Source organism: Phyllobates terribilis, unplaced genomic scaffold (genome assembly GCF_046119375.1).
Source record: "Phyllobates terribilis strain yellow unplaced genomic scaffold, ASM4611937v1 Scaffold_3__8_contigs__length_932513732, whole genome shotgun sequence".
Lineage (NCBI taxonomy): Eukaryota > Metazoa > Chordata > Amphibia > Anura > Dendrobatidae > Phyllobates > Phyllobates terribilis.
Genome location: NW_027362763.1, coordinates 326,034,575 through 326,059,483, shown reverse-complemented (window position 1 = coordinate 326,059,483; position 24,909 = coordinate 326,034,575). Strand labels below are relative to the sequence as shown.

The 24,909-nt window shown below is 46.0% G+C and overlaps 1 protein-coding gene across 5 annotated transcripts in view; it reads left to right on the top strand.

The window, feature by feature from the left end:
• The first annotated feature begins 6,732 nt into the window (after nt 1–6,732).
• LOC141259325 (probable cation-transporting ATPase 13A5) overlaps nt 6,733–24,909 on the top strand; it is a 1,017,982-nt gene continuing 999,805 nt past the window's right edge. For 4 of the 5 annotated variants that reach the window (XM_073675090.1, XM_073675088.1, XM_073675087.1 and 1 more), the window contains exon 1: nt 6,734–6,886. In XM_073675090.1, the coding sequence (XP_073531191.1) occupies nt 6,839–6,886 (48 nt within the window). In that variant the 5' untranslated portion in view covers nt 6,734–6,838. Of the gene's footprint in view, nt 6,887–24,909 lie in introns of all 5 variants that reach the window. The other variant, XM_073675091.1, reaches the window with a different exon arrangement.

Here is a 24,909-nt window from a genome sequence, read left to right as displayed (position 1 = left end):
AAAAAAGAATCTTAATAGTAAAAAAAAATAATCTTAATAGTAAAAAAAAATAATCTTATTTAGTTACTCGTACATCCAAAATTTCAGATGTCTAACTTCAAAACTGACGGATTCCATACAATCTTTGAACCCCTATAATATTAAGAGGGAAACTCTTGAGGGTGGAATTATCAAAATTCCTTTCTTAGTGCTCATTTAAGCTATAATAGAACCTATCTGCAAATTTCAAGATGCTAAGTTCAGTGGTTTCGGCTGTGCGTTGACCGCTAGGTGTGTCAGTCAATCAGGTTTACAGTTTTATATAATCTTCGCCTGTATGGTGTGTTTATAAAAAGTAGCCCTATGTCCTTCCCCAGGCTTGAAATTATCCATATCAAATTTCATCACAAACGGATTACTAAACACTGATTAATAAACAGGACGGACTGAAGTTACTTGCGTTTAATATTGTTCGTGTTAGTAAAGAATTAGTATGTAATTGGAATAATGGACATCTGCAGGTAATTTATCTATGTGTTTTTACTGCAATATACTCCTGTAAACTATGTTATTTGATTTCTTTCGTTCAGCGAAAATATGTAGATTTTGCGATTTAGAAACACGTGAGCAAGCTACGTATAGCTGACCGTGGGAAAAACAGGGCGTGCCTAAATGTATCCCCGCTACCTTCAAAGTTTGCCCTTGCGATTTATTGATGGTCATTGAAAATGCAACTTTAAGTGGGAACTGCAAACGTTTGAAATTAAAGGGTAAGTTATTGGGTATTATTGGGATGCGTGGTATAAGAATATTTTCACCCTTAGCTTCTCCAGTTAAAATTGTGGCATTTACAATGTGCCTGCCTAGTTCAGTCACTCGCAATCTAGTGCCATTACATAATCTCGGGGCGTCCAAGTTGCGCATTAACAAAACGGGTATACCGACCTTTAATTCGAGCTTGTGAGATGGGACCCCGGAAAGCTCCAAAGAGTTAAGAAACTCCAAGGGGTAGCTCGTACAGTCTTCAGATGACATGACTGTGTCGATGGAGTTGTAGGTTGTTGCATCGCTGGTTACTTGGTCCAAGATAATTTTATTGATTTTCGCAACTGTTTCATTTCTTGGTGCTAGTATAGTTCTTTCACATAGCCAATTTTCATCGTGGATGTTTTGTTGCAAATTTGGAAAAACCGAATCCACAACATGACAAAATTGGTTAGTGAATAGAACCATACCTTCTTCGTCAGTTTCAATTCGACCTTCACCGATCTCGAGCAGTTTCTCAGCGTACGCGCCAGACTCTGGATCACTGAAAAACTGGACACGCATGTTGGTGGTGAGGTGCAGCTTTTCAACTTTGGTCCATAAATATGAGGATTTCAGACATGCGTTAATTTCGTCTGCTGCAGTGCCTCGCTCGATGACAGGCAAAGTTTGCCTAAAGTCCCCAGCCAATAAAACAACCACACCACCCATTATTGTTTGTTTACTGTGTAAGTCTTGTAGACAACCATCAAGAGCTTCGATGGCGCGTTTGTGTGACATTGTGCACTCGTCCCACACGATTAGTTTGCACTGTTGCAACAGGAGGCCACGGGCGCTGCTCTTGCTGATATTACACGATGGGGTTTCTTCGTTCACCAGATTAAGAGGTAATTTAAAGACTGAATGTGCCGTCCATCCACCGCTTAGCAATGTTGCAGCAATTCCAGAGGAAGCCACAGCTAATGTAACGTTATGACCGCTACGAATTTTTGCTAAAAGTAAATTAAGCAAGAAAGTTTTTTCTGTACCACCCAGGGCATCAAGGAAAAAAAGTCCGCCTTCACCATTCTCAACTCGTCCTACTATTTTGTGATAAATCTCTCTTTGATCAGGTAGCAAATGTGGCTCAGTTTCGCAAACGTGAGCGTCTAACTGGTTGGTATCATAGCTTAGCTCTTTTATCAACTCGTTCGACAGCTCTCCACTACGCCGCGGTGAGGGTAGACCAAAATCGGACAATTTCTTTCCAGAAATTATTAATATTTTGTCCTCGATAAGCCCCAACGCCTCATTGAAGCAGAGATCATCGTTAACGTGATCCATTCTTTCAAATCTGTGCATGATATCCTCTGATAACGCAGTTTTATACTTGTGCCAGAGTTGTAGACGATTGAATAAACCGCAAGTGCATATCAATATGGCAAACAGCTCTCTTATTTGCGCCGGGGAGCGACATAGCACGGCCTCTTCTAAGGTGGTATCCAAGTGGATATCATCTTCCAACAACCCCATCTTCTCACACACCTGCCGAAAAGTTGCAAGTTCTTGACCTTCAAATGTTTTTAAATTCGAGAAGTTGGTTGGACCCCTTATTACATTCAGCAGCATACGCAAGCAATAACATTCAAAATTGCTAACGTGCACCGTGTAAATGTGACCTAGAGCGTCTCCTGCCTTCACACCTGGCCAGCCATCGACGGGTGTTCCTTGTAAACGACGTTTCCATTGCTTCCGTGCTACATTCCAAGTATAGTAGCGAGGCACATCAATGTAAAGTAATGTTTTTGCAAACGTATCACTTTGGCACAACAGGAAAAATGCAGTTAGCGTAGTTTTAAGTGGTGCTTCTAATCTCTCTCTAAAATTATTTTCCGTAAAGTAAACCCTCTAGCCATTGGGTAAATGAATCGCGAGATTAGTGACGGTTGGGTGTCTCTCGTGCAGAGGCAGACCTAAGATCCGCCACGCTTCTTCATTACTACTAACATATCGGCCGGTTCTAAAGGTCTGCACCTCATCTCTTGGGTCAATGTTAACATTCCCTTGCTGGCGGATGTTAAAAATAGCCTGGTCGCTACCCTTATTAATATATTTACAAATATATTTTATCGCCTGCACCGTATTACAGAACTCTACATTTAAATGATAAGAGTGGAGAATATGGGACCACCCAGCTATTGTCCACCAATATTTCCTGTGTTCCTCTACGGGTTTTTATAATCGTCGTGCGTCCACCATTCTCTGGTGCTCTGCGCCTGTACAAAGGATAACCTTTGTCATTGGTTTGAGTATCTTTTAAAAGCTTCCTCGGATATTTTTTGGTACATTTTCCATCCTTCATGCATGGTGATGAAGAATTGAATGTACCACATGGCCCGTGAATCATATTCTTTGTCACTGTATCATAGAGTTTTTGATCGGTTTCTGGGTTTGGTATCTCAGCACATATGATTTTGTCAATTTGGTTCAGATGCAATTTTTCCTTTAACCACAGCAGTAAGTGCACATGAGGCAAACCTCGCATTTGCCACTCGATCGAGTACATGAAGCATTGCATATCACCAAATATGTTACCTTTTGTAAGTAGAGCTACCAACTTCTGTACTTTTATTCTAAATACTCGGGCTGTTAAGTCATGTCTGTCCGTTGAATTTTGACCAGCCATAAGCTCTTTGGTGATTTCTGGCCAAGCAGGGTTGCAAGTCATTGTAATAAATAAATCAGGCCTCCCATAATTACGTACGTATGTGAACGCATCTTGTGTATATTCGTGTAGGTATCTCGGGCTATTTACAAGTGATGACGGGAGAATCACCATCTGACCTAAGTTATTTGGATCCAAATCCGCATCATTTCTTATTGCATCTTGCAAGTGAATATAATTTTCTGCGCGCAGTTTTTTTTTATTTAAAGAAATGAACCTTAAGCACTCACTTTCCATCTTTACATACATGTCAACCAGAAACTGATGAAGTAGGAGCCTACACTTAAGCATCAAATTAAAATCGCTGCGACGGACCATCAAGTGAAAGGCATAAAAATCTTTGCAGGACACCTTTTTGCTTGGCATTGCTTGTTTGGTAATTGGATTCATCTGAGGAATATCAATGCTGTACCCCTCTTGTCCTTTCCAAAAAATTATTGGGTACTCGAGAGCATCATAGAATCAATGTGTATCGGGAACCCTAGTGAGCAAGCCATCGCGCGGCTGCACAGCGATGTCCCGAGACATAGTTTGTTCGCTACTAACTATTACAGCAGCTATTTCATTTGTAGTAGGGGCATTGAATCGTCTCTCATGTTGACCACGTGGTACACGGTCTGGATGAATCACTACTTTGAAATGATCGTCATTGATCATTCTGTCTCTAGCCGTTTTAAATTCATGCACCAAAATGTTGTGGTCGTGAAGTACTCGTTGTAATTTTTTAACTATGTTTCTATCTATGCTTTGCACGCACTCAGTACGCCTGTTGATTTGTTCTTCTTCGTCACCTATGAAATAAACTTGTAAAAATTGTGGCTGCGAAATGAACGTAGGAATGAAAGAACCGATACGGTCGTACACTTGTCCTTGTATTGTAAAGGTCGGGCAAAACCCTGGCATTGAGACAATTTGATCTGCTCCAAAAGACGTCATATGAAAGCACATGTTGTATTTTCTTATATTATTTAGAAAAAGGCGAGATTCATCAGTTTCATTAGAGAAAAGCTCTTTTAAAGGTTGAACTGGCTCGTCTATATAAGGAAGAGCTACTTTCCCGCCCAAACAACACATACCTGCTGCTTCCTCTTTCCACTTAAGAGCTCCGCAATATTTGCAATCTATGGTCATTACTTCTATTTTTATAAGCTTGTGAGTTTCATAATCAAGAGTCTCGTCATACTCAAATGCAGCTTTATTAAACAATATCCATGTATTTCTTGTAAATGTTTGATGTCCCTGTGCTGCCCTTTCAGCAACAGTGCGTCTGCGAGATTCGGCCATTTCATAAGTTTCAGTGGCTCTTTGGGACGCCATGTAAGTCGCTTGCTGCTGACGTCGAGCTTGGGACTGTTCTGGAGTTTCAGCAGCCCGTTGAGACGCCAGATACTCCGCATGCTGTTCATGTCGGGCTTGGGGCTGTTCTTGAGTTTCAGCAGCCCGTTGAGATGCCAAAAACTCCGCATTCCGTTCACGTCGGGCTTGGGATTGTTCTGGAGTCTCTGCAGCTCTATGTGCCGCACAACGCACCGCCTGCTCAAGCCTTCGTTGCTCGGCTTGTTGAGACGTCTCATCACGTCTAATTATTTTCATAGCTCAGGCTTTATTAGAGCTTTGCGAAATGTTAGACTTACGCTTTCGCAGCATTTTTATAAGTACTAATTACAAAATAAGTACTTAGTAAAGTTCAAACAAAATACTAAAACAATCTAATTAGTTATATTACGATCGCTGTACAGACGATATCAGTTGTATATGACTGGTCTATGAGGAACAGCTGTGGCGCGGTTACCCATAGCAACCATTCCCAGTGCTTTGTGGGAGCTGAGAGCAGCCTGCTGGTGCTGTGGGTGACATGCTGCGCTGCACACACACAGGGCTGTGCTGCACACAGGAGGGGAGGACGCCATTTGTGTAGCACTGCTGCCGGTGCTGTCAGGCTGCAGTGTGTGCATCCTCCATGGAGCCGCGCTCAGGTTACTGCCCCTCCCCGTGTGTGAGTCACTTCCCCTCCGCCCAGGTGAGGCGCTCGGAACTTTCCCGGCTGCAGCAGCTGGCGCAGGTGAGCGCATGTTTTATTATACGGTGTCATGTGGAGGGACAATGGCGGCGGGGACCCCCTGTGTGAGGATAATGACGGCCAGGTGCCCCCGGGCAACCTGCAGGAGGAAGCCTCACACTCCCCCCGGGCTGTGGGCGCGGGCAGGCCGTGCTGGGACGTGTAGTTCCCTAGTAACCTGTTCCTGACATATGGGCTGTTTTCTGGGCTATATTTTTTTTTTTTTTTTTTTTTAAGTCTGAGAAAATGTCATAAATTATCCTTCTCCCTTCAGCTGTTTCCAGAGTGTAATGTATCAGGGTGAGCTTATGACTGACAGCTGCCAAAGTTTCTAGGAAATGTCAGTCCCTGGGGGTCGTGTGTGAACCTCCTGTGCCATACTTGTACCTGGCCACGGTATATGATCACCCCTGTATTCTGACTGTGGACAGGTGGCAACTGTATGGGCAAATTATTGTATTATCAATCTCTTCTGACTGCTGTAAATCAGCCATTTAAATATCACCTGTGTATGTGTGTATATAAGAGTTTGATAAATATACTAAAAAGTTTGATAAATATACTAAAATGTGCATTGTAAAATTGTAAAATAGTATCTAATTTAATTAAATTTATGGTTCACAATTTTGGTCATAGTGGCTTCCACATAAAAGGTAGATATATGCTGTCACGGACTTTTATTTAGAACTATTCAAGACAAACAATTCTACGGTACATCATCTTTGTGTAACTCCAACGGTTTAGGCAGCGTACGCCAAGATAGCTCTCAGAGGCCAGATTTTTTTCCGACTTAATTGACATGTATCGTTATATTACGACCAAAATTGCATAAAATCATTACAAATTGTAGCCTATATGTTATTCCGATGTATAATCTATATTACTGTAAAGTTTCATGCAAATCCGTCCAGTAGTTTTTTCGTGAAAGAGTAACAAACATACATACTCACAAACTTTCGCATTTATAATATTAGTAGGATACATCACCCACATTATTTTTCTATTGTGTTCAGTGACAATACTCATATTGCTCCTTGTCACTTGAATCTACAATCTAAATTCCTAATATATATTGAAAGAAGAAAGCAGAGAATTTGAACATAAGCTTCATTGTATTATATAAAATCCTAATACTTCATTTGAAGAAAGTTTTGTCCAATATAAAAATTTCTTACCTAACAACAAGATCCAATAAGAGTCTGTAGGCAAATCTGGAGGCTGTACTTTCAGGAGACAAAAGTTTTGCAGTGAAAAGTTTGCAGATCAGAAGGTATTAAGACTTGCCACATTCCTGTGCTCAGCTTTACACTGTGTTACTGGTGCATGAAGAAATGGCAGAAAATCATGCAGTGCTTAATGAAGGAGAGGAGAATGAAATGGTGAGTGCTGATGGGGCAAATATAAGAACATCTAAAGGTCTGTCGACTCCTGCAACTGAATGTAACTAGTATATAATCAGTTATTATGTACTGTATATGCTGTGTGATATGTGTTATAGTGGATGCAAATAGTTAACAGCATGTATGACTATTGTTCTTGTACTAGTGATCCTAATTTATTATGGTTTATATTAATAGTTAGCTGCAATGTATATTGATGGATTCAGTACCAATAAATATTTAGCCCCTGTTCAACATGTAACTGTTCTGCTTTACTTGATTTTCTTGAGACATGATCTATTTCCCCTACTGCATAATTTATACAGAGATTATTATTTTTAAGCTTGTTCTTTTCTTAGTGTAACTCTGAATACAAAGTGTTAGCATTTTAACTGCAGAGAAGGGTCATTTAAATTTATATATATATATATATATATATATATATATATATATATATATATACTGTAGCTGTATCTATATCTATATATTGTGAGGCAGTGACCGGGATCGTAAACGAGGGACGTTATATATCCCCCAGAATGTGTACAGAGACCTATTAAACCCATTGGAGTGCATTGCAGTCACAGACACAGCTGCGGCTGCAATGCAGGAATTAAGGTGAGCATTGACCTGGTCAGGCTATCTGGCTAAGGCAGATTAAGTAAAACTCGGCAGGGCCTTCATTTCTTGAAGGAGGCTACAGGAAGGCAGTGGGGCGGCCTCCTCCCTTCAACCCGGGTTTTCCAGTGGCCCTTGCCACAGGTCCTTTAAAAACCCTGCACTAAGGATTAATGTTGTTCTATGTTGGAACCTGCTAGGAGCATAGCAGGAAAGCTCAGCAGGATTGAGTGTGGCTGAACCCAAGCCTGGGAAGGCTCTGCACCTGTCAGGTTCTGAGCGGCCCAGCGTGGCCGTTGCCCACGGCAACCGTTGTTTAAGGACTCGTATTAACCCGGCTGCGAACCGGAGGACTTTTCTATTTACCCGTGAGTTGCTGAATAAAGCTTTTTATGTTGGACTTGCTTGGGTCACTGCCTCAGTTACTGCATGGTGTGAACACAGCCGCCTTACAGCTTGGTGGAGAATGAGGGCATAGTGACTGAGGCATACCCCACCTGCCGCTGCATGACCACAATCCGGCCGGCCACCATTCAGCTCCAGCCTGTGGACAAAATGGAGGAGCTGTTAAAGCAGCTGGTACTTACCCAGCAGCAGCAGCTGCAGTCTCAGCGGCAACAGCAGGAGCAGCACCAGAGTCTCCAATGGCAACACCAGGAGCTGGAACAGCAGCATAATCAGCAGCAGCGGCTACTGTACCAGCAGCAGTGGCTACTGTACCAGCAGCAGCAAAAAACAAATGAACTGTTACTGCAACAGATTGCTGCCCTGCCCGACAGCACCAGCCTCAGAACGTCGCGAGTCCCGGGACAAGGTTCGGTCAGCGTTGAGGAAGATGGGACCGGAGGACGATGTGGAAGCCTTCCTGATCATTTATGAGCACACAGCAGAGCAGGAAAACCTACCAGCCGGCCAGTGGGCAGACGTGGTGGCTCCGTTTCTGGTTGGCGATGCCCAAAAGGTCTTCTTCGACCTCAGTCGGGAGGACGCCCAGGACTACCAGAGGCTCAAAGGTGAGATCCTTGCCTGACTGGGGGTCAATACATACGTGAGGGCTCAGCGTGTATTTTCATGGGCCTATGTGGAAACCCGAACCGCCCGGTCTCAGGCTTATGACCTCCTGCCGCTGGTAAAGAGGTGGCTCCAGCCTGAGACTTTGTCTCCAGCCCAGATGGAGGAGAGGGTGGTGGTTGACCGGCTGGTGAGGACTCTGCCAGCCGATAACCAACGCTGGGTGGGGCAAGGGGACCCCGTCACACTCGACCAGGTGGTCAGCCTGATCGAGCGCTACTCGGCTACTCAGGACATTATCCTTGACTCCCCCCCTCACAGCTGTCACCCCGATCCCTGCCAACCCAGGAACCGGGAAAAGGGTCGCGTCCCTCTGCTGAGGACAGTCAGCACCATACCCGTGCTGAAGGGGTACCCCGGAATGAGAGTGTCAGGAGACCGGTTCCCTCCCAAACAGTCATAAAACCTAACAGTACCTCCACAATTAGGTGCTGGCGGTGCAGGGGCTGGGACATGTGGTTGCTAACTGCCCCCTGACTACGGAACCCATGGACTGCGGGTTTATCCACCGGGTCTCAATGTACGCCCAGATTGTCTGCACTGCGAGCTTCGACCCCCCGGACTGTGAACCCCAACTGTGCCAGGTACTGGTTAATGGGTACCCCACGGAGGCCCTCCTAGATTCGGGGAGCCTAGTGACTTTAGTACATGGGTCGCTGGTTTCAGGAGACAACCCCAGTGGACGGACAGTCGGGGTTGTGTATATCCATGTGGACCTCCGAGAGTACCCAACCGCCGAAGTAGTTTTGTCCACGCCATGTGGAGACATAAAACATGTGGTGGGGGTGGTAAAAACTCTTCCCTAAGGGACTGTGTTGGGAAGAGACTAACCCTGTTCTGGACTGGAAAAACAAAATCCACTCTCCCCCGGTAAAATGTATTACAGGCGCTGTACCTGACGAACCCGAGTCAGGGGTACCTGTCGTAGGTGTGTTCAACCTAGGGACAGAGTGTGACCCCGATAGGTTTCCCCTAGAGGTGCTGGCCGGAGAGGTCAAGCAGACCCCTTCGATCCCTGAGCTGGAAGTGTCCTGGGGCACGTTTTGGACAGCTCAGCTACAGGATCACACTCTGACTAGGGCGCGGGAAAGGGTGTTAGAGGTAAATGGCGTAGCTCAACAGCCAACTGCAGATACTGTGTTTCCATGCATGGTAGTTAATGGTGAGTTGCTCTATAGGGTAGACAAAATCAGGGATGAGGTCATGGAACAGTTAGTGGTACCTCAGTCGTACCGTTGGGCGGTTCTGGAGTTGGCACACACACACCTGCTGGGTGGACACTTAGGGGTTAAAAAGACGCAAGAGCGTATCTTTCAGCGGTTCTTTTGGCCGGGGATGCGGAGGTCCAAAAGAACTGCGAATCCTGCCCCGAATGTCAGTTGACCATACCCAGCGCAAGTTACCGTAGCCCATTAGTATCCCTGCCTGTGATAGAGGTACCTTCTGAATGGATTGCAATGGACTTGGTAGGGCCCATTCTAAAATCCACTCGTGGCCACCAACATATACTGGTGGTCGTCAACTATGCCACCCGGTACCTGGAGGCTATACCGCTATGCCACACCTCAGCAAAACTGATTGCACAGGAGCTGTTTGCCATGTTCTGTCGCCTCGGACTACCTAAGGAGATCCCGACAGATCAGGGGACCCATTTTATGTCCAAAGTGACAAGGGAACTGTGCAAACTGCTAAAAATTAAACAATTGTGCACCTCGGTGTACCACCCTCAAACCGATGGGCTAGTAGAACGGTTCAATAAAACCCTCAAGTCCATGTTAAAAAAGGTGGTTTCTAAGGACGGAAGGGATTGGGACATGTTGCTACCCTATTTGATGTTCGCCGTCCGTGAGGTACCCCAGGCTTCCACAGGGTTCTCTCTCTTTTAATTATTGTACGGCAGGCACCCTAGGGGTCTGTTGGACGTAGTCAAAGAGACGTGGGAACAAGAGCCGACTCCACATAGGAGTATAATTGAACACATGGCTAGTTTGCAGGACTGGATCGCGGCGGTCATGCCCATCGTGAAAAAACATCTATTAGATGCCCAGGCAGCACAGAGGGGCACATATAATAAAAGAGGTCTTTTAACAAGGGCGATCGGGTGTTAGTACTGGTACACACAGCCGAGAGTAAGCTCATGGCCAAGTGGCAAGGGCCATATGAGGTTCGAGAAAAGGTATGGGAGGTAAATTACTGGGTGTATCAGCCCGGAAGGAGGAAACCTGAGCAGCTTTATCATGTAAACCTGCTAAAACCTTGGAAATATCGAGAGAGTTTAGTTACAGATGTCACTCCGGGCATATCACCAGAGAGTTCTCTACCTTCAGCCAGGCATGCGTCCGGGGTAGAGGTCAGGATAAGTGATGCTCTCACTAAACAGCAGCGACGGGAGGCTCGCTCACTGGTGCAGCAGAATACCGACGTGATCTCAGAGCTACCCGGTAGGACTACAGTTCTCCAACATGACATTGTCACCGTACCTTGGGTAAGGGTGCGAATGAGACCGTACCGGGTACCCTAAGCCTGGAGGCAAGCCATCTCGGCTGAGGTAAAACAGATGCTCCAGTTAGGCGTCATCGAGGAATCACAGAGTGAGTGGGCTAGCCCCATCGTACTGATTCCGAAACCAGATGGATCGTTACGCTTCTGTAACAATTTCCAAAAACTAAATGAAGAGTTGAAGTTTAACCTTTATCCAATGCCCAGGGTGGATGAGCTGATTGAGAGACTGGGGCAGGCCCAGTACTTTACCATTCTCGATCTCACCAAGGGTTACTGGCAGGTACCTCTCACAAAATCGGCGAAAGAAAACACCGCCTTCATAACTCCGGAGGGTCTATATCACTATGTGGTCTTACCTTTTGGGTTACATGGGTAAAATCTAGAGGTTGATGGACATTGTGCTCAAGCCTCACCAGGAGTACGCATCCGCGTATCTAGATGATATTATCATGTTTAGCACCAACTGGCATGCACATCTATTCCAGGTACAAGCAGTGCTGGATTCTCTCAGAGTCGTGGGGTTAACTGCAATCCCAAAAAATGTGCAACAGGGCTAGAGGAGGCCCGATATTTGCGGTATGTGATTGGCCGAGGAGTTATCAAGCCCCAAATCAATAAAGTTGAGGCCATAAAAAATTGGCCTAAACCGTCAAGTACAAAGCAGGTGAGGGTTTTCCTTGGCATCCTTGGGTATTACCGCTGGTTTATACCTAATTTTGCTTGGAGAACAGCGGCCCTGACCGATCTCGTGAAAGGAAAAAAAATCGGTAATGGTTCGGTGGAACCCTCAGGCAGAAGAAGCCTTTCAGTCCATGAAGTTGGCCCTGTGTGGACAGCCGGTCCTCATCAGCCCCAACTTCAAGGAAACCTTCATTGTACAGACAGATGCCTAGGAGGGAGGCCTAGGGGCGGTATTGTCACAAAAAGTGAATGGTGAAGAGCACCCGGTCACCTACTTGAGTAGAAAACTTGTCCCGGCAGAGAAAAACTATAACGTGGTAGAGAAAGAGGGTTTGGCTATTAAGTGGGCCTTGGAATCGCTACGTTATTATTTACTCGGTCGTCAGTTATGCTTGGTGACAGACCATTCACACTTGGTATGGATGAGAAATGCCAAGGAGAGGAATGCGAGAGTCACCAGGTGGTTCCTGTCACTGCAGAATTTCAGTTTCTCTGTAGAACATCGCCATGGGAAGTCGCAGGCAAACGCGGATGCCCTGTACCGGGCACCCTGCATGGTGTCTAATGTTCAACCCCACATGTTTGAACAGAGGGGGGGGGGATATGTGAGGCAGTGACCGGGATCATAAACGAGGGACGTTATAATATGTCCCCCAGAATGTGTACAGACACCTATTAAATCCATTGGAGTGCATTGCAGTCATAAACTCAGCTGCGGCTGCAATGTAGGAATGAGGGTGAGCATTGACCTGGTCAGGCTATGTGGCTAAGGCAGATTAAGTAAAACCCGTCAGGACCTTCATTTCTTGGCGGAGGCTACAGGAAGGCAGAGGGGTGGCCTCCTCCCTTCAACCTGGGTTTTCCAGTGGCTCTTGCCACAGGTCCTTTAAAAACCCTGCACTAAGGATTAGTGTTGTTCTATGTTGGAACGTGCTAGGTGCATAGCAGGAAAGCTCAGCAGGATTGAGTGTGGCTGAACCCACACCTGGGAAAGCGCTGCACCTGTCAGGCTCTGAGTGGCCCAACTGTTGTTTAAGGACTCGTGTTAACCCGGCTGCGAATGGGAGGACTTTTCTGTTTACCCGTGAGTTGCTGAATAAAGCTGTTTATGTTGGACTTAATTGGGTCACTGCCTCAGTTACTGCACGGTGTGAACGCCGCCACCTTACAATATATATATATATATATATATATATATATATATATATATATATACACAGTACAGACCAAAAGTTTGGACACACGTTCTCATTTAAAGATTTTTCTGTATTTTCTTGACTATGAAAATTGTACATTCACACTGAAGGCATCAAAACTATGAATAAACACATGTGGAATTATATACTTAACAAAAAAGTGTGAAACAACTGAAAATATGTCTTATATTCTAGGTTCTTCAAAGTAGCCACCTATTGCTTTGATGACTGCTTTGCAAACTCTTGGGATTCTCTTGATAAGCTTCAAGAGGTAGTCACCGGAAATGGTTTTCACTTCACAGGTGTGCCCTGTCAGGTTTAATAAGTGGGATTTCTTGCCTTATAAATGGGGTTGGGACCATCAGTTGTGTTGTGCAGATGTCTGGTGGATACACAGCTGATAGTTCTACTGAATAGACTGTTAGAATTTGTATTATGGCAAGAAAAGCAGCTAAGTAAAGAAAAATGAGTGGCCATCATTACTTTAAGAAATGAAGGTCAGTCAGTGCGAAAAATTGGGAAAACTTTGAAAGTGTCCCCAAGTGCATTTGCAAAAACCATCAAGCGCTACAAAGAAACTGGTTCACATGAGGACCTCCCCAGGAAAGGAAGACCAAGAGTCACCTCTGATTCTGAGGATAAGTTTATCTATGTCACCAGCCTCAGAAATCGCAGGTTAACAGCAGCTCAGATTAGAGACCAGGTCAATGCCACACAGAGTTCTAGCAGCAGACACATCTCTTCAACAACTGTTAAGAGGAGACTTTGTGCAGCAGGCCTTCATGGTAAAATAGCTGCTAGGAAACCACTGCTAAGGACAGGCAACAAGCAGAAGAGACTTGTTTGGGCTAAAGAACTCAAGGAATGGACATTAGACCAGTGGAAATCTGTGCTTTGGTCTGATGAGTCAAAATTTGAGATCTTTGGTTCCAACCACCGTGTCTTTGTGCGATGCAGAAAAGGTGAACGGATGGACTCTACATGCCTGGTTCCCTGGTGACACTGTTGGGGATTTATTCAAAACTGAAGGCATACTGAACCAGCATGGCTACCACAGCATCTTGCAGTGGCATGCTATTCCATCCGGTTTGCGTTTAGTTGGACCATCATTTATTTTTCAACAGGACAATGATCCTAAACACACCTCCAGGCTGTGTAAGGGCTATTTGACCAAGGAGGAGAGTGATGGGGTGCTACGGCAGATGACCTGGCCTCCACAGTCACCAGACCTGAACTCAGTCGACATGGTTTGGGGTGAGCTGGACCGCAGAGTGAAGGCAAAAGGGCCAACAAGTGCTAAGCATCTCTGGGAACTCCTTCAAGATTGTTGGAAGACCATTTCCGGTGACTACCTCGTGAAGCTCATCAAGAGAATGCCAAGAGTGTGCAAAGCAGTCATCAAAGCAAAAGGTGGCTACTTTGAAGAACCTAGAATATAAGACATATTTTCAGTTGTTTCACACTTTTTTGTTAAGTATATAATTCCACATGTGTTAATTCATAGTTTTGATGCCTTCAGTGTGAATGTACCATTTTCATAGTTATGAAAATACAGAAAAATGTTTAAATGAGAAGGTGTGTCCAAACTTTTGGTCTGTACTGTATATACACTGCTCATCAAAAAAATAGAGGGAACACTCGAATAACACATCCTAGATTTGAATGAATGAAATATTCTAATTGAACACTTTGTTCTGTACAAAGCAAAGTTGAATGTGCTGACAACGAAATCACAGAAAAATCATCAATAGAAATCAAATTTATTAACCAATGGAGGCCTGGATTTACAGTCATCCTCAAAATTAAAGTGGAAAAACACACTACAGGCTGATCCAACTTTGATGTAATGTCCTTAAAACAAGTCAAAATGAGGCTCAGTATTGTGTGTGGCCTCCATGTGCCTGTATACCTCCCTACAATGCCTGGGAATGCTCCTGATGAGGTTGCGGATGGTCTCCTGTGGCATCTCCTCCCAGACATGGACTAAACAATCCGCCAACTCCTGGACAGTCTGTGGTGCAACGTGACGTTGGTGGATGGAGCGAGACATGATGTCCCACATGTGCTCAATCGGATTCAGGTCTGGTGAACGTGCGGGTCAGTCCATAGCTTCAATGCCTTCATCTTGCAGGAACTGCTGACACACTCCAGCCACATGAGGTCTGGCATTGTCCTGCATTAGGAGGAACCCAGGGCCAACCGCACCAGCATACGGTTTCACAAGGGGTCTGAGGATCTCATCTCGGCACCTAATGGCAGCCAGGCTACCTCTGGCAAGCACATGGAGGGCTGTGCGGCCCTCCAAAGAAATGCCACCCCACACCATTACTGACCCACTGCCAAACCGGTCATGCTGAAGGATGTTGCAGACAGCAGATCGCTATCCACGGCATCTCCAGACTCTATCATGTCTGTCACATGTGCTCAGTGTGAACCTGCCTTCATCTGTGAAGAGCACAGGGCGCCAGTGGCGACTTTGTCAATCCTGGTGTTCTGTGGCAAATGCCAAGCACCCTGCACGGTGTTGAGCTGTGAGCACAACCCCCATCTGTGGACGTCGGGCCCTCATACCACCCTCATGGAGTCGGTTTCTAACCATTTGTGCAGACACATGCACATTCGTGGCCTGCTGGAGGTCATTCTGCAGGGCTCTGGCAGTGCTCCTCCTGTTCCTCCTTGGACAAAGGCGGAGGTAGCGGTCCTGTTGCTGGGTCGTTGCCCTCCTACAGCCCCCTCCACGTCTCCTGGTGTACCGGCCTGTCTCCTGGTAGCATTAGTACTGAGATGTGGTCTGTGGTCCCCACCTGCAGAACCACTTCTTTATTGAGGATGTCATCTTCCATTTGCACAATAGCATGTGAAATTGATTGTCAATCAGTGTTGCTTCCTAAGTGGACAATTTGATTTCACAAAAGTTTGATTTACTTGGAGTTATATTCAGTTTAAGTGTTCCCTTTTTTTTTTGAGCAGTGTATATAGATATATCTATAATTTTACAGGAGATGAGTCCATCTGTCCGAAGCCACTATAGACAGCGCAAGCACGATGCACCTGCGCAGTCTGGCCCTAGACAGAAGAATGCATCCAGCCGTTACAGGTAAGAGGAATATATGGTGCCGGAGATCACGGTATGCGTAGGCACTGAACGCATACCGCAATCTCCGGCACTGTAATTACATACCTGACCGGTAGGAGAGTTGCCGTGGCACCTCTGTTCGGGCAAGAGGCCGGGGGAGGAGTGCGGCGTCAGAGTAGGCGCATGGATCCCTATGGATATGAGAGAAATGTTTAGGTACCACTGACATGTTGCAAGCTGTGGGATTAATTGTATCTGATAAATGTCTACGAATACATTTCTTCAGGGGTCCCATAGTACAACCAACATATTGTAAGGCGCATTCTACAAGGTATATGACACCTGTAGTATAGCAATTAATAAAACTATTAATTGCCACTTCTCTATTTGTAGCCAAAGACTTAAATTTCATTTTTTTTATTTCCAGCATGCAAACATGTTTTACAAGGGTGATGTCCACATTTATAAAATGCCTGCAAGGAAAGCCATGTAGATGAGGGAGCTTGCTTATATGTATTAAACAAGCTGGGCGAAAGAAAATTGCATAAGATAGGAGCCCTAAACATTTCTCCCATATCCACATGGGAGATGTTCGTGCAATGAAGTTTTCTGGTATAGAGAAAGTTTTTAGACCAGTAAGAGGTGAGGATTTAAGGAGAAAGGTGTTAAATAGAGAAACTTTTTGGATTTTTAAGTTACTGCTTCAGTACTGCAAGGTATGAATACCTGCCAGGATCTTATCCTACAATATAACTAATCAAAAGGATTCTTAATCTTTGCTGTAAATTTGTCCTTCACATGATAATTAATGATTATGTTTCAATCTCCCTTTTTTCTTTTTTTTTTTTTTCTCTCCGTCTACATCTATGGGCATTATGAGACCTTCTTGTGACCAACACCCATAGAGTTAATTCTCAGGTGATATGCACCAAGTTACTGACCTCACACCCTTAGAGCTTTTTTGGATGTGTGCTTGTATAGGGAAACACTAAGGTCTCATTGACATATCACGATTAAGGCATCTAGCTGAAATGCAAAGGTTTTGTGTATCTTCAGATATTCCTTGTGAACCGGTGCATACAGCTTTTAATATTTCTACAATAAAGATGGATTTTTAACTGTTATCGCTGGAGAACCCTTTTTTTCTTTTTGCATTTGTCTTCACGTCCAAGGCTAGGACGGCTCCGTGTGAGGTTTTATATCTGCTCACAATCTTCAATGTGGTGAGCTGACAACTCTTCCCTACTCCCCTCTGTATAAATGTATCCATGCACCAATCACATGACAAAGGTCAAAAAAAATTGTGGTGGTCACATATTACATTACATTGTATAGTGAAATATAGGAAGTGTTACCTACAATATGTCTTGATTTGTGACATAGACGTGGTGGTCCTGGAATTAGTGAAGTTTTTCAAAAATGTAGCTTGTTCTGGATATGCCATTTTTCCAATAAGCTTCTCTAGCACTTCAGCAATCAGAATTAATGCTATAAAAGCACTTGAACCCATGTTGTAATTTAAGCATTCAAAACACACTAAAAAAGTGTGAAAAAGCAGAATTAAGTATTGTTTTTCAGACTAGATGACTGGACTGGATACAATTCTTTTAGGTTAGAGGAATCCATATATTATCTGTATTAATGAATTTGAAATGAAACATCTGGGGAATTTAATAACTGAAGGGGTTGTCCTGCCTTAGCTATTAGTCTGTAGTACCTCTTTGTGACTGTAGACATGTGAATCCTCATATTGTGTGCACTGTGAGGATTCTCTGGCAGCAGTCGGTCATGTGAACACAAGTATGCGATTTGCATACTTCCAGCAACATTCCGACAAGTCTGTGTCTGACCTTGCTCATACAGTTGTGTTGAGCGAGGCTGCACCCATCTATTTGTCACGATACCTTACCTATGCAAATCACATACTTGCAGTCATGAGCCCTCTCGGCACCGCCTTTGGGAATCCTCACAGCACGCAATGCGCACGATGTGAGGATAATGCAGAGTGACTTCAGACTTGTATCCTTGCCCCCTACTAAGTAACTGCTAATCTTGTGCCAGTCCTAACAATGGAGGAGCACTGTCACAACCTACTATAATAATAATTTTTATTTCTATAGTGCTAACATATTCTGCAGAACTTTATAATTAAGAGGGTACTTGACAGACAATAAAGACATAAAAGAGTAAACAGAATATTCAACAGATACTAAGAAGAGTGAGGACCCTGTTTGCAAGCTTACAATCTAAAATAGAGAAAATAGGGGAGACACAAGAGGTAAATGGTAAAAAAGTGCTTGTGTTGTATGGTCCAGCCATCAATCTAATAAATAGGGTATTCAAAAAACTTTGAAAGGGCAAAACTGGAATAGTTACATAAGTGAGATGAAGCAATAGGCCAGTCTAAGAAAGTGCGGTTTTAGGGCATGCGTAAAACTGTGTGAATTGGAAATTAACCGAATTGTCCTGGGTAGTGCATAGAGACAAGCGAATGTTTCAATATTCGGTTCGGTTTACGTTCGTTGAATCTGCAATATGTGCCGATTTATCGTCGAATATTCTCAGAAAATTACCGAACACCATATGATGCAATGTGGGGCAAAAAAAATGCATATACAACACCTTCAAATGGGCCCAAAAGCTGCCAAAACACATCAAATTAGGGGTAGACACCTGGAAAGTTCCATCAATTGACTCAGAGTACAAGTACAATTATTAATATTATTATTATTACAGCAACATTTATGCTGTGGCGCTTTACATCTTAAAAGGGGTCACTGACTGGTACAAGAGGATACAGGATCCTGCCCGCGAGGGCGCACAAACAATCTACAAGGGATGGGTGAGGATACAGTAGGTCAGGGTACAGCTAGTCGTGCAGCGGAATGCTGGAGAGAGGGTTACCGCAAATTCTACGCTTGTCAAAAGAAGTGGGTCTTCAGCTTCCTTTTCAAGGTTTCCACTGTAGGCGAGAATCTGATGTGTTGGGCTACACAGTTACACAGTTGGGGAGATGCACAGAACAACTCTGCTGAAGCTTCCAGGAGCTCACAATTGAGCAGATTAACCCCTTCACCGATTAATATGAAGGTGAAAGGCTTCAAATGAGTGCAGGAGGAATCAGACTCTGTGGTCTTCTGGCTCCTCTCTGTAATGGTAAACCTGTGACACCTTGCAAGCTTCAACTCAATTTTCACAAGGTAGACAGAGGCGGTTGTCGATCTCCTAGAAAATGAGCTAACACCTTCATGATGATAGAGGCCACAATCTCCTTAGCTTGCTGCTGGTACTTTTTCTGTGGGAATGTTTTCGTCTCCAACCTGCCTGGAATATTTCCAGTGAATTATGGCACGCAATGGTATTAGCAGTGCACCCAGTACCAGAAGTAAAGCCATCCACAATTTCCTTCTCATGAATTTTATTTGGTAGACTGAGTGGCTGCCCAAACATTAGTTTCTCACAAAGGAGCTGAAGACACTGAGTGGCAGTAGGTGCAAGTTTCTCCAGCATGTTAGATATCAGAGCCAGGAGAACAGAGAGCAGCACGGTGGCTCAGTGGTTAGCACTGCAGCCTTGCAGCACTACAGCTTTGCAGCGCTGGAGTCCTGGGTTCAAATCCCACTAAGGACAACATCTGCAAGTAGGTTGTATGTTCTCCTCGTGTTTGGGTTTCCCCTAGGTTCTCCAGTTTCCTCCTCTGTAAAAAAGAAGCCTTACAGGAGTGTTCACAGTTCAAAAATTTAGGGTCTGACACTACTATTGCCATGGCCAACAAATTGGAGATGGTTGAGTTCAAACTCTTAGCTTTGTCATGTGTAAGAGGGAACAATCTTTTACGTGACCACAACTATGGGACCAAGGGCTTGCTGCTGTGCTAAGAGAGGGCAGAGTTCAGTGAACGGGGCAAACTGCTGGACCGTTAGTGAGATACAGGCGGAGATGTTACGATGGATTAATAAAGTTTTGGTGTGCTTGTTTTGTTAAATCGGTCAAAAACAGCAGGCAATTCCGCTACCGTTACAGCTGACGGTCTCTCACTCAGCCTGACTGGAGCTGGTAAAGAACCAGAGATTCTGTGATAGGAGACCTGCATGACAATACATGGCATGGTAAGAGAGGAGGAGGAAGAAGCAGCAGATGTGGTTGATGGGGCGACTGGTGGTTGTTGAGGTCCGCATTTTATTGCAGTGAGATTGCCAGAGTAATGCATGTTGATAGCGCATGCGAAGGTTCATGCACGTAGTAGTCACATTATTGCACTTTTTCCCCTCTACTGAGTTTTTTCTTGCAAAGCTTGCAGATAACGTGAGTTGGCTCATCCTTTGTGGTAACAAAAAAGGCCCAGGCTATGCAACTCTTGCCGTCCCTGTGAGCTGCAGACCCATGACTGCTGGTGGCCACAACAACAGTTGTGGATACGGATGCAGTGGTATTAGCCATGGTATTAGCAGTAGTGTTGAGCCACCCCCGTAGTGTTCGAGTTCGGTTCGGTTCGTCGAACACCCGTGTGTTCGCCGAACTGTTCGTCGAACTGTTCGTCGAACACCTTCGAACACCGTTAAAACCAATGGCAGGCAAACAAAAACACAAAGAAACACATAGAAAACACCTTCAAAGGTGTCCAAAAGCTGACAAACTGCTCAGAAGACACAACTAACACATGGAAAAGTGACAAGTACATATAGTCATGCGAAAAGAAAAGAGGTGGAGGAGTAAAAGGAGGGGGAGACACAGATATAGGCATGTCATGCCCTTCTAAAATCCAAAAAGTGAGAAGCCGACACGGCCAGTCCGTTCCTGCCCGTGCCACCTCTGTGTCGCCGGGTTTGTGCCAGAGCCGCAGTGGACCCTGACGGCCAGCCCCCCTATCCCAATACTGGTGCCTGTCCGCCGGTGGGTCGAGGCCCCCCACGGTGGGGGGGGAGTAACATCTGCAGAAGAAAGACCATCTTCCAGCCAAACTAAGATGTCGACTTCTTTTTGTGGACAATGTGATATGATCCCATTCTTACGGACACGCCCATTGCTACAAATTCTAAATGAGGCACAAAAACAGCAGGTGCTTCAACAGATATCAAGTGCTCCTTCAAGTGGGCTCTCCATCACCTCAATTTCAACATCACAAATACTCCAGTCCTCAGAGGTGTCACCCCAATCGCACTTGCTTCCTCACAGCTCCCAAGTCTCCAGCTGCCCGTCTGAGTATGGGGTAGCACAGATGGTTGAGTCTGCACAGCTGTTTACTCATACTATAGCCTGGGAAACGGAGGTCTGCTCCAGAGCTTCTGTTAATCCAGATGAGGAAATGATCTGATCTGATGCCCAGAATCTTTATAAGTCGGATCCAGGACCAGATGAAGAAGGTTCTGAGCATAATGTAGACCCTTGTTCCCAAACTGTAACTCCTGTTGGTGGAGACAATGAAGAAGACGATGATGAGACTCAAATACCTGATTGGAGCGACAACTTGACTTTTCGGTCAGGGCAGGAAGAGGTTGGCTCTGAGGACGACGGGTGTGATAACACACAGGGTGATGATGACGAGGTTGGAGATCCCACTTACTGTCAACCCACAGTCAGCCAGTCGATGAGGTCAGCAGAGGAGGTGGAGGAGGATGTGACTAGCCCTGGGGATGGGGATGACTCGGTACCCAGGCATTTGCCTGGCCTTGGGGATGTCGCGGTGGTCGGCTCCCTGGCCCGTACCCTGGGGTCTCTCTTTAAAAGGGTGGATAATTGTTAATTTTATAAGAGTTCGTGACGCCACCTGTGGTATCTGGTGACAAGCACCAGCGCTGCAGCAGTCCACTGAGGCCGGTGATAAGGCTGCTCGATGGTATAGCTCCCCACAGGTGGAGCTAGGTCTCAGGGCAGCGTATGCAGGGGGAATGCAGGACAGGCGAGACCCAGCTGGGTCAGAGCAAGAACGGGAACGGACACGGTAGTCACTTCAGTACCTTTTACTGGTGGAAATTCAGGCACATCCCGGAGCACTGTAGGGTGAAGGGTGCATATCAGGATCCTCCCCAATGAGCGGGTGTAGGGCCTCCTGTTTCTTGCCTCTGCGTAGTAAGTTTCTGACCTGCCTGGAGCTAGGCCTAACTTTGTCTCTGTCCTGCGCTGGCTGACCTTGTGGAAGGGCCTTCTCTTGGAATTCACGCTCCCAGTATGCGGGGCCTAAGCGTCTCCTGGCTCTGTTACATATCAGCACCTTAGCGATCCTGGGACTCGTAGTTCTCCAGGGATTCCGGTTATGCCTTACTGGGTCATAGAGATACCGGAAAGCTCGGATCCTGTGTCTGGTAAATGCTTCGGGGTGAGCTGGTTAAGCTCCTCTGCCCCTTATGTACTAACTCGCCACTCGCCTTCGGCCTACTCGGGCCCTCACTAGGCTATACACACTAACTGCAGCTTGCCGCGCTTCACTGATCTTACGGCACCGGCACACCTTAAGCTCTATCTGGGCTCCCTGAATCTAGCAAGCAGGAGCCTCATGCTCCACTGCTGAACTATTAACTGCGTTCTCTAGACTAGACTGAGCTCCACTGCAGACTGACCTCTCTTAGGCTTCTCTACTGCAGGAACTCTTCAGAGGAATTGAACTGCCTAGCTCCACCTTCCCTATTTATATCCCTAACGGGCTCCCTCTGCTGGTCTGAGGTGGAAGGTGGAGATGTGTGAATGTTTATGGGGGCCTCTTGTGGAGGATTCCATCAATGCACTCTTCTAGGATCTGTGATACCAAGCGCAGCGGGGCATCACAGATGCTATTGACGATGAGGTTAGGTTGCGCCTTCCTGAACAGAGACGGAGTACTGGAAGCACGTCAACAACTGCATCCTCAACCACAACTCTGCCTCTGACCACAAGTCGTAGTGGCTCTTCAGGTCACATGGGCTCTAAGCCTTGCATAGCCTGGGCATTTATTCAGATCGATAAGGATGACCCAACTCGTGTTATCTGTAATATTTGTCAGAAAAAGCTAAGTAGAGGCCAAAAAATCCATAGTTTGAGTACTTCATGCATGTACAGTCACATGGATATGAAGCATAAGTTGCAGTGGGATGCTCACTGTGCTACAATGCGGCCTAGCCGGCTGGGCCAACCACCGTCTGCCCCATCTTGTGCATCCACAGCCTCTTCATCCTCTGTGACTGGGGGGACAGCAGTCACACATGTTTTTGGACGCAGACCTGCCACCTCTTTACCCGCAACAGCCAGTGTGATTGGCATGTCGTCAGTTCAATGGGAAGTGGAAACACCTGCTAGTGTTGAGCGCTCTCCAACATCGAGAGCACCACCTTTGGATCAAGGCAACCTAACATGTCCGCCTGCATCTTCCTCACAGACCGGCAGTTTGCTGGGGACACCCTACTCAACACCGTCTAAGCACAACAGCCAGCCCTCGGTCCCTCAGATGTGGAAAAGTAAAAGACCATTTCCTCCTAGCCATGAGAAAGCTAAGAGATTGAATTTCACCATCTGCAAGCTGTTGGCTACAGAAATGCTGCCTTTCCACCTGGAGGACACAGAGGATTTTCAAGACCTTATGTCCGTCACAGTGCCCCAGTACCAGATGCCCAGTCGGCACTACTTCTCAAAGAAAGGTGTGCCTGCGCTCCACTAGCATGTCGCACACAACATCACCGCTTCTTTGAGAAACTCTGTGTGTGACAGGGTGCACTTCACCACAGACACTTGGACGAGAAGGCATGGACAGGGGCGTTACATGTCGCTGACTGGGCACTGGGTAACTATGGTGACAGCAGGACAAGGGGCTGCTGTCCATGTCTTACCGTCCCCACGAGTTGTGCGTCAATCCTCTTTATCTCGAAGTTCCTCCACTGCTTCTGCCTCCTCAACCTCCTCTCGGTCCTCCACCTGCACCCAAAGCCTGTCTGGTAATGCCACCTGCTTTCTAACTGCGCAGAAGGAATCCTGCACACCTCCTTACTATGCTGGCAGCAGGGCTCAACGGCATTAGTGTTTACTTTGAAATGTCTGGGAAATGTGAGTCACACAGCTGAGGAGTTGTGGTCAGCTCTGGAGACCCAGTTTCATGAAAGGTTGTCTCCACTGGACCTGCAACCAGGGAAGGCCATGTGCGACAATGCTGCAAACCTGGGTGCGGCACTTCGCCGGGGCAATGTCACACACGTGCCTTGTATGGCTCACGTGTTGAACCTGGTTGTCCAGCAATTTTTAGCCCACTATCCCGGACTAGATGGCCTTCTGCAGAGGGCACGGTCGCTGTGTGCTCACTTCCGCCGTTCGCATCCCGCAGTTCAACGACTTACATCTCTACAGAAGTCGTTGGGCCTGCCAGTTCACCGGCTGAAATGCGATGTGCCGACACGGTGGAATTCAACTCTGCACATGTTGCAGCGACTGTGGCAGCACCGACAAGCCCTGGTGCAATACGTTCTGACGTATAGCCTGGGCCAACGAGATCCAGAGGTGGGGCAAATCACGCTGCAGGAGTGGTCTCAGATCAGGGACCTATGAAGTTGATGCGCCCCCTGGGCCATGGGGTACCCTGAGCCGGGCCGGTAGACGCTGGGGGTTGTAGTCACTGTGGCGGTGACCCAGTCCGTGACCCAGGGCGGTCAATCCAAGGGTAATTTGTATATATGGATTTTATAATGTCTGACTATGCCACCTGTGGAGTGCGGCCAAAGGGGCCGTCACTGCGGAACAGTCCTCTGAAGCTGGTGGTTTTGCAGCAACGGTATTATTACTCACCACAGGAAGAGTGTAGCTTCAGGGCAGTGTGGGTGGATGATGGTGGTTGTAGTGCAGGGAGTCAGTAATGAACACAGAGTCCGTGTGATGCCGTCTCAAGATAATACTCACAGTTGTTGTAGTCCAGATTACAGGTA